We start from the raw sequence: 11,218 nt of genomic DNA, 5'->3' as shown, positions 1-11,218 counted from the left end.
CTATGATGAGATCATCCAGAAAAGCCCTAACGCCTTCAATATCAGACAATATCCTTTCTATGATATTTTGAAAAATGGCAACCGCGGATGAAACTCCAAAAGGGAGACGGTTATAGCGATATAACCCCTTATGGGTATTGACTGTGAGGATTTCTTTTGACTGGTCAGTTAGTTCGAGTTGTAAGTATGCGTTTGACAAATCAATTATTGTAAAACAATTACAATTGACCAAAGACGTAAAAATGTCCTCAATATGTGGCAAAGGATATTGATCAACTTTCATAAATGGGTTTATTGTTACTTTAGCGTCCATGCACAACCGAATATCCCCATTAGTCTTGGGTACCACGACAATTGGACTGGCCCATAATGAATGTGAGACTTTTTCAATTATCCCTTCGGACTCTAGACGATTCAATTCAGCCTCTACTTTATCTTGGAGCCTGATAGGCACCTGATATGCTCTGTGAAATATGGGTTGACATTGAACTTGAACATCAGCCTTATACCCCACAATCGCCTGATTTGGATTTTGAGAAATAACAGACGGGTACTTACTCAGTATTTGTTTTTGCATATCGGTATTAATCGTATTCACGACACCTGTTTCAGTTGGAGTATTCACGTTGAAGACCAGACTTTTCCTCCAACTAGGATTCATCGTGTCAAGCCAGCAACGTCCCAAGAGAGGGTTGAAATTCTCTTTTTTCTTCACAATGATCAATGGAACTTCAAACACTGCCGAGTTCGCCAATTCCACATGAACCGTGATTTCTCCTACCACCTGAATTGACTGTGAAGTGAAGGATTTTAATTTACATGTGAATTTTTTCAAAGGCAAATGTTTTAACTTAGCTTTATAATCCTGAATCGAAAGAAGTGACGGCCCCGATCCTGAATCCACCTCCATAGTCACCGGTTCCCCCTCAATCTTCAGCGTAAGTGTCTCCGGACGATGCTCAAGCGATGCTCCGGTTATCTCGGTGATATACTGGACACTCCCCTTGCTGGAACTCTGCTTATCACGACAAACTTTTGATGTGTGTCCTTTCTTCGAACAAACAAAGCACTTCCAATCCTTGGCTGGACATTTATCCGAGTCATGGGAATACTTTCCACAGCGACGACACAACGATTTGCTGTCACTTTTGGTGGGTGCCTCTGCTGCTCTACCAACGGATGTCTTCACTTTGGACTTCGGCTTAGCGCCATTTTGGTTATGACGACCGCCATGATGTGACTTTGTAGAGACTTTTTGGACATTTTGCTCCCCGTGAATGTTCTTCTCCTCCTTAGACGCCATTTCCAAGTTCAATGCATATTCACACATTTCCTTGAAATTAGCTTTTTCACTTGCCAGGACTTGCTGCTGAATATATTCACTGCGAAGACCACTGACGAATCTGTCCATTAGACTGTCTTCGAGCGCAAGCTGCTTCAGTTTTGCGCAATCTTTTGTTTCAGATGGCAAATACTCTCCAAATTCACAGCTCTCGGCTAACCCACGGAGTCGTAGAATATAATCGCTAATATTTTCACCAATCTGCTGATTTGCTTGGTGAAATTTAAACCTCTCAGAGCGGATATTCACTGTCTTCTTATAATGATGACCCAAAAGCGCCATAATTTCTTTGAAAGTCATCTGGCTGGGCAATTTCGGGTAAGAAAGCTTCTTGAGGGTTTTATATACTTCGTTGGACATATTAGCGATTAATGACGCAACTCTCAATGATTCTGGAACACTTCCGGCGATGAAATACTGTTCCACGCGGTCTTTGTACCCCACAAAATCTTCTTCAGGGTCTGCCGCGGGAAATTTTCCACACGCGGTGACCACGTTTTTCGACGTGCCCTCTTCATATTCCGTAGGCATCTTCGCGATCACTGGCTTTTTCTCAGTTTTCCCGTCGCCAGCTGATAAATTCGTGGTGGTCGAGTGGATTTTTCAGCCGATACGAATGAACACACACTTTTGGGGAAGGATATTAAAGTTTATTTACAGACTTACTTTTATTAGATGTTGTCTCGCCGAAGGTTCAGCTACAAGTGACCTTATCACTCTTTCACTAACTCCCTCTATGTACAATAATTATAAACTTAGTACATATTTTAGTACAATAGCAGTTACCGTCACTTGCTAATTTCAATACACGACAAAAATCTTTAAAGTCGATTATCTAACTATGAGAAAAACTATGAGTGAAGGATTCCTATAACTTTAAATCCATTTAGAACCTTCTTTTAACTTGAACTGTGCTAAGATCTATAATTTCCAGGAGGAAGGTCCAGGAATCCTATGACCACAAAAGGTATCCGAAATGTTTTGGACATAATATGCAAGAAAATCACAGAAGATCTGGGATTTCCTGGAGGAAGCTCCAGAAATCCTTTGACCACAAAAGGTATCTGAAGTGTATTGGGCATAATATACAAGAAAATCCCAGAAGATCTGGGATTTGCTGGAGGAAGCTCCAGAAATCCTCAGACCACAAAAGGTATCTGAAGTGTTTTGGGCGTAATATGCAAGAAAATCCCAGAAGATCTGGGATTTCCTGGAGGAATGTCCAGAAATCCTCTAACCACAAAAGGTATCTGAAGTGTTTTGGGCATAATATACAAGAAAATTCCAGAAGATCTGGGATTTCCTGGAGGAAGCTCCAGAAGTCCTCTGACCACAAAAGGTATCAGAAGGGTTTTAAACATAATATGCAAGAAAATCAGAGAAGATCTGGGATTTCTGGAGGAAGCTCCAGAAATCCTCTGACCACAAAAGGTATCTGAAGTGTTTTGGGCATAATATACAAGAAAATCCCAGAAGATCTGGGATTTCCTGGAGGAAGCTCCAGAAATCCTCTGACCACAAAAGGTATCTGAAGTGTTTTGGGCATAATATACAAGAAAATCCCAGAAGATCTGGGATTTCTGGAGGAAGCTCCAGAAATCCTCTGACCACAAAAGGTATCTGAAGTGTTTTGGACATAATATGCAAGAAAATCCCAGAAAATCTGGGATTTGCTGGAGGAAGCTCCGGAAATCCTCAGACCACAAAAGGTATCTGAAGTGTTTTGGGCATAATATGCAAGAAAATCTAAGAAGATGTGGGATTTGCTGGAGGAATATCGCGAAAAATTGCGAAAACGCTAGGGAATTCCATATCCGGAACAGTTCTGGAGATGGTCCCCATGTGGATGGACTCAGATCTGACCATTTCTAGAAGAGAGATGGCGAAAAAGCTAGGGAATTCCATATCCGGAACAGTGCTGGAGATGGTCCCCATGTGGATGGACTCAGATCTGACCATTTCAGGAAGAGAGATGGCGAAAAAGCTAGGGAATTCCATATCCGGAACAGTGCTGGAGATGATCACCATGTGGATGGACTCAGATCTGGCCATTTCTGGAAGAGAGATGGCGAAAAAGCTAGGGAATTGTATATCCGCAACAATGCTGGAGATGGTCACCATGTGGATGGACTCAGATCTGACCATTTCAGGAAGAGAGATGGCGAAAAAGCTAGGGAATTCTATATTCGGAACAGTGCTGGAGATGATCACCATGTGGATGGACTCAGATCTGACCATTTCTGGAAGAAAGATGGCGAAAAAGCTAGGGAATTCCATATCCGGAACAGTGCTGGGGATGATCACCATGTGGATGGACTCAGATCTGACCATTTCTGGAAGAGAGATGGCGAAAAAGCTAGGGAATTCCATATCCGGAACAGTGCTGGAGATGATCACCATGTGGATGGACTCAGATCTGGCCATTTCTGGAAGAGAGATGGCAAAAAAGCTAGGGAATTCCATATCCGGAACAGTGCTGGAGATGATCACCATGTGGATGGACTCAGATCTGGCCATTTCTGGAAGAGAAATGGCAAAAAAGCTAGGGAATTCCATATCCGGAACAGTGCTGGAGATGGTCCCCATGTGGATGGACCCAGATCTGACCATTTCTGGTAGAGAGATGGCGAAAAAGCTAGGAAATTCCATATCCGGAACAGTGCTGGAGATGGTCACCATGTGGATGGACTCAGATCTGACCATTTCTGGAAGAGAGATGGCGAAAAAGCTAGGGAATTCTATATCCGGAACAGTGCTGGGGATGATCACCATGTGGATGGACTCAGATCTGACCATTTCTGGAAGAGAGATGGCGAAAAAGCTAGGGAATTCCATATCCGGAACAGTGCTGGAGATGATCACCATGTGGATGGACTCAGATCTGGCCATTTCTGGAAGAGAGATGGCAAAAAAGCTAGGGAATTCCATATCCGGAACAGTGCTGGAGATGGTCCCCATGTGGATGGACCCAGATCTGACCATTTCTGGTAGAGAGATGGCGAAAAAGCTAGGAAATTCCATATCTGGAACAGTGCTGGAGATGGTCACCATGTGGATGGACTCAGATCTGACCATTTCTGGAAGAGAGATGGCGAAAAAGCCAGGGAATTCCATATCCGGAACAATGCTGGAGATGGTCACCATGTGGATGGACTCAGATCTGACCATTTCTGGAAGAGAGATGGCGAAAAAGCTAGGGAATTCTATATTCGGAACAGTGCTGGAGATGATCACCATGTGGATGGACTCAGATCTGACCATTTCAGGACGAGAGATGGCGAAAAACTAGGGAATTCTATATCCGGAACAGTGCTGGAGATGATCACCATGTGGATGGACTCAGATCTGACCATTTCTGGAAGAGAGATGGCGAAAAAGCTAGGGAATTCTATATACAGAACAGTGCTGGAAATGGTCACCATGTGGATGGACTCAGATCTGACCATTTCTGGAAGAGAGATGGCGAAAAAGCTAGGGAATTCTATATCCAGAACAGTGCTGGAAATGGTCACCATGTGGATGGACTCAGATCTGACCATTTCTGGAAGAGAGATGGCGAAAAAGCTAGGGAATTCTATATTCGGAACAGTGCTGGAGATGATCACCATGTGGATGGACTCAGATCTGACCATTTCAGGACGAGAGATGGCGAAAAACTAGGGAATTCTATATCCGGAACAGTGCTGGAGATGATCACCATGTGGATGGACTCAGATCTGACCATTTCTGGAAGAGAGATGGCGAAAAAGCTAGGGAATTCCATATCCGGAACAATGCTGGAGATGGTCACCATGTGGATGGACTCAGATCTGACCATTTCTGGAAGAGAGATGGCGAAAAAGCTAGGGAATTCTATATTCGGAACAGTGCTGGAGATGATCACCATGTGGATGGACTCAGATCTGACCATTTCTGGAAGAGAGATGGAGAAAAAGCTAGGGAATTCCATATCCGGAACAATGCTGGAGATGGTCACCATGTGGATGGACTCAGATCTGACCATTTCAGGAAGAGCGATGGCGAAAAAGCTAGGGAATTCTATATCCAGAACAGTGCTGGAAATGGTCACCATGTGGATGGACTCAGATCTGACCATTTCTGGAAGAGAGATGGCGAAAAAGCTAGGGAATTCCATATCCGGAACAGTGCTGGAGATGATCACCATGTGGATGGACTCAGATCTGACCATTTCTGGAAGAGAGATGGCGAAAAAGCTAGGGAATTCCATATCCGGAACAATGCTGGAGATGGTCACCATGTGGATGGACTCAGATCTGACCATTTCAGGAAGAGAGATGGTGAAAAAGCTAGGGAATTCCATATCCGGAACAGTGCTGGAGATGATCACCATGTGGATGGACTCAGATCTGGCCATTTCTGGAAGACAGATGGCGAAAAAGCTAGGGAATTCTATATCCGGAACAATGCTGGAGATGGTCACCATGTGGATGGACTCAGATCTGACCATTTCAGGAAGAGAGATGGCGAAAAAGCTAGGGAATTCTATATCCGGAACAGTGCTGGAGATGATCACCATGTGGATGGACTCAGATCTGACCATTTCTGGAAGAGAGATGGCGAAAAAGCTAGGGAATTCCATATCCGGAACAGTGCTGGAGATGGTCCCCATGTGGATGGACTCAGATCTGACCATTTCTGGAAGAGAGATGGCGAAAAAGCTAGGGAATTCCATATCCGGAACAGTGCTGGAGATGGTCACCATGTGGATGGATTCAGATCTGACCATTTGAGGAAGAGAGATGGCGAAAAAGCTAGGGAATTCTATATCCGGAACAGTGCTGGAGATGGTCCCCATGTGGATGGACTCAGATCTGACCATTTCTGGAAGAGAGATGGCGAAAAAGCTAGGGAATTCTATATCCGGAACAGTGCTGGAGATGGTCACCATGTGGATGGACTCAGATCTGACCATTTCAGGAAGAGAGATGGCGAAAAAGCTAGGGAATTCTATATCCGGAACAGTGCTGGAGATGGTCACCATGTGGATGGACTCAGATCTGGCCATTTCTGGAAGAGAGATGGCGAAAAAGCTAGGGAACTCCATATCCGGAACAATGCTGGGGATAGTCATCATATGGATGGGCTCAAAACTGATCATATCTGGAGGAAAAATGAGGAAAAGTAGGATAATACCATGTCCAGAGCTTTTCCAGGGATGGTCATCTTGTGGATAAAGAAGATTTGGGGTTGTCTAAGATAATGATGAGAAGGACGTCTTATGTTCGTAGATCATGAAATTGATTTTTCTTGCAAATTCTAATTCAATTATACTGCGAGAAATTATTGATAAATGGTTTCTATCTCGTTAAAAAACTGTGGCCGTTTTTTGCTCGTAAGATTTCTCTAGAGGTTTTTTGAAGTCACCAAAAAAGATACAGGGTTTTTGCAATAAGGTCCTCATATAAAAGGGGAAAAATTGCAAAAAACAAAAATGGAAAAAAAAAATAATAAATTTATTTTTTTTTTCTCTTTAAGAGGGAAGGTGTAGTATGAATACCCCTCTTATGAGATAAAGGGCTAACATAGTGCAAATTGCTAGATTTGCAATGAGCAATGTCCAAAATGAGTGCATGCACCTCAGCCTATGCAAGCTTGCATTAAGTCCCCAAATAAAACTCTTTTGTACGGAATTATGTAGAAGAGTTGGAAAAGAGCGTGGAACGAATAAACACCTTAAGAGAATGAAGTGTGCTTTACTCAAGAACATTTTTATTATTACAGAATAAAAACTCCTCAAATGATTTTTCTTGGTATGAAAATTAACGTTCCTGTCTCTAAAATGCTATGAATGAGCAACGAAAATCAAACGTCACATAGAACACAAAGTCACAGAAATCCAGCTCGATTAAAATTAAAACCAAACGAACAAAAAAAATTCAAGCTCTTTAAATTTAATTGTAACAAAATTAATTCACTTTTGCATTCGAGAGACCACAATAGTAATTATTTGTTTTTTTTACGTCGAATGATTAGAAGCGATATTACTCGAATTATAAATAATAAAAGCAATTAAATAAAAATGGCAATATTGGAATTCTTAGAAAAAAAAATCAAAATTCGAACTTTTTTGTCAAATGTGACTGGAAATATAAATCTAATGAAAAACAAAATTAGATCAATATTATGACGCAAAAGAAGGAATTTGACGCAATTTTGTAATTTTGTAACAAAATTACAAAAAGGGTAATTTTGTTGCACAGTGTAATCCATAGGAAAAGCCGTGGAAATTTCGTCAGAGAAAAGTCCATGGAAACTCGCGGACATTTCTTATTAGACGGTCCTATACAGAGTTCCGCAAACGTCCATGGAACGCTAGGAAGAAATCTAGCGTCAAATTCCATCTCGGAAGCTTACGCGGATTTTGAGTGGTAAAATCCAGGGAATTCCACGCGGATTTTTAGCGGTAAAATCAGCGGACATGGCAGAAATGGCTACTGGAAATCCAGAGGAATAGCCGCGGCCGTTGGCTATAGGGTAGGGAGAGATCTCTCCATCAGTTGTCAACCTCAACTGTTCCGGATTTGGAGAGAGGTCTCTCCTTCTCAGTTGTCAAAGAGAGAGATCCCTCTCCTTCTCAGTTGTCAATCTCAACTGATCGTGATTTGCAAACGCGTGAGTTTTTATGTTAAATCGATTGGCATTCAATTTCTTTTTAAAAAGCTGTAAAAATTGTTTAAGTTCTAAATTTAGTCATATTCTACAAAACTGCCCTCATGGACGTGTATGATTTAATGATGAAAAGGTGGTAAATTGTGGGAAAACATTCTAATATTGTTTCTGTGCATTTGTTTTGGTTTCATAATACTCCACAGGGGCTGGATGGATGGAAATGATTTGGACAGGAATCCTCATCTCCGGATAGTCAGCAGAAAGGAAAAGAACTCATCCCAGAGCATCTTAGGTTCCAGTATATATCTTGCAAAGTACTGAAAGTTATTGGGGGCATCCAACATCTGCAGATTCATCAATTAGAAGAGCATACACAGCTGAGGTAAGTACAGAATCTGAAAGAGAAAATATCTAATAAAGCACCTAGTTTTCGTGATTTCTGGTTGAAAACGTGACTGAAGAAAATATGCTAAGGGAAAAAATTCTTTTTGATAAAATATTTTGGGAAAAACAGAAATAGTTTTAATTAATTTACATTTTTCTCACAAACAAGATTATCATGAGAATCCTTTAATTACACAGTCATTATACGAATATAGATACAAACAGTTTTCATTAAATATTTCATTAAAAATAGGTAATACTTTTAAATATGTGAATTCATAAGACAAAACGAGTCAAAAATACAATAGCTGTGATTTTGGAACAGCCTTTTCGTAGCGACACTAGCGCTATTGTTGTCAATCTATGACAGTGGTGCCCAAGAAAAAAGCCGAATGAAAAATGAATTGCCGAGCGATACACTGCGAAAAATGGTGTGATAAATGGAAAATTCACCTCCGCAAATAAACTTGAATTTCCTTATAAAAATAGGAAAAACCTCCGACAAATGAATTTTCCTAGAAAGAAAACATCCTAAAGTTTTATTTGGTAAGGTATTTTATGGATAATTACTGCTAAATTCTAATAAAATTGCAATGAATTGAAGGGTTGTATTTATCAGACATATTTTCGAGCATCCGGCAAAATCTGGAGGAGATGGGGCTTTGTGCTTGGTATGAAAAAAAAGCTTATTCTTTGCTCTTTCGATCGCCGCAAAGCTTTGGACCCGGTTCCGTGTTTGAAAGGAGTAATTTAAGAAAGTTGACAAAAATATCAATTATAGCCATTTTAAGTGACAGTGTGGCGGCCCAAACATGCTCACACACACCAACTCGCACGCGATGCGTCATATGTCAGTTTCTTTGCCGCCATATTTTTGTGTGTGCGTTGAATTGATTTCTTCGTGAAAAAACAGCTATTTATTAGTGAAAAATCAACTTCAGTGACTCTGTATATGAAATTTGTGCACCATAGAACCACCCAAGACACCAAAATATGTTTCATTGTGAAAAATTGTGAGAATAACAGCCGGTGAAATGCTGCGAATATCACCAATGCACCTGTAAGTTATTTTCTTATTTTATTGGTTTCTCAAACATCGTAGGAAACCTTCAGGACAAAGTACGGAGTTTTCCAGCGTTGGAAAATGTGTAAAGTGAAAATAATTATTAAAAAATAGTGAAAATCAGTGCTAAATGTGACAGGGAAAATTGGCGCCAAAGTAGGCGCATGGGCATGCGCATGTGTGAGTGTGTGTGGTTGACTCGCGCATTTTTTGAGGAAGGGGTGAGTCATTTCGAGAGCCGTGTCCTTTTTTTTAGTTTTCCCATCTATATACATGTATATATATATACAGTAGACTCTCGCTTATCCGTGGACTCTTTTTCCGGGTGACATAAAAAATCCGTGAGACAGTTGAATTTTAAAAATTTTGTTGACATATTTTCCCCGTTTTGGGTTTTTTTGTTAAAGCAAATGTGCTGTATCTACTGTTAATTCTTTCTCATTGTAACTTTTTTGAACAGTACGCATGTTTAGAGAGAATGTCGATTCAGTCAGATCAGAATTCACTCCATAAATTTGCAATGTAAACAAAAAAATCGTTAGATTTCAAACAATTTGATGTGTATCACTCTCAAACTCCGTGTGACATTTCGGTCCCGTTCCGCGGATAAGCGAGAGTCTACTGTATGTATGTATATACACTAACGGCCAAAACATTAAATACACCCTTCGTAAGCTTAAATACACGTGATTTGGACCGGGAAAACGCTGTAATATCCAGTTCTATTGACTGAAATAGTTTCATATATAAACCTAAGAACAGTTTTAAACAAGATTTGAGAAAATACATGGGCTACAATATTTATAATTTGAGGATCAGTCAAAAATTAGCTTTTTGGAAGAAAATGCAAAAGTAGCCCCACATCCTAAAACTGATCTAATCTTTTAATAATCATTTAATATAAGCTAAATACTATTAGTAAATATTATTAAGAGTCAGAAAAACTGAAAATAATACCGAGGGAATATTTTTGGTACGGATTGTGGTCGGTTTCCGGTGTGATGTGTTCTGAAAGGGGTTTCTTCTTTGAATATTGAAATTTTCAGCCCAAATTCTACTTTTTCATATATTTTTTATTATTTTTCAAAATTCTTCTTATTATTGTTGCACTTTCATTTCTTTTACTTCATTATTTTATTTAAAAAACATGAATAAAATCATCAAATTCAGTTTTCCTCGAAGAATTTTCCTTTAGCTTTGATAAGCGCCTCACATATTCGAGGCATCCTGTTGATCAATTTCTCCAAAATGTCTGAAGGAACTCTGCCCACATATCCTGAAGTGTTTCCACCAAGATTGGAACTGATGTCGGCGCCTTCTCTCGAACCATCTTGTCTAGAAAATTTCAGAAAATTTCGATGTGGTTACAATTTGGTGATTGGGGTAGCTAATGCATGTATTTTAGGACCCTGCGTTTCTCTTTCTCAAGAAGGAAACCTCTACAAAGCTTTGAGGAATGCTTGAGATCGTTATCCTCTTGGAAAAAAAAACCCACGCCCAATAAACCGAATGCATTAGCCACGCCAGTCACCCGATTGTAGCCTCATTGCAATTCTCTTGGATTTTCTCGACCACAAGGTTCGATATTTGGCGCAACATCAGTTCCAACCTTGGTGGAAACACTTCAGGATGTGTGGGCAAAGTTCCTTCAGACGTTTTGTAAAAAGGCGAAAGATTTATTTGACATTTGAAGAGGAGGCAGAGTGAAGAGACAGACGTTTTGTAGAAATTGATCAACAGGATGTCTCGAATATCTGAGGCGCTTATCAAAGTTAAAGGAGGATTCTTCGAGGAAAACT

General features: G+C 40.4%; 1 protein-coding gene across 1 annotated transcript; it reads right to left on the bottom strand.

The window, feature by feature from the left end:
- Positions 1–222: 222 nt before the first annotated feature.
- Positions 223–1,873, bottom strand: LOC129808945 (uncharacterized protein K02A2.6-like; the record flags this gene model as incomplete). Its single annotated transcript, XM_055858851.1, has 1 exon — positions 223–1,873. A coding segment is annotated over exon 1 (1,651 nt), but the record flags the coding sequence as incomplete, so codon positions are not given.
- Positions 1,874–11,218: the final 9,345 nt, after the last annotated feature.

This window comes from Phlebotomus papatasi, unplaced genomic scaffold (genome assembly GCF_024763615.1).
Source record: "Phlebotomus papatasi isolate M1 unplaced genomic scaffold, Ppap_2.1 HiC_scaffold_221, whole genome shotgun sequence".
Taxonomy (NCBI): Eukaryota; Metazoa; Arthropoda; class Insecta; order Diptera; family Psychodidae; genus Phlebotomus; species Phlebotomus papatasi.
Note: the sequence above shows the minus strand (reverse complement) of the source record. Positions and strands in the feature narration are given on the sequence as shown.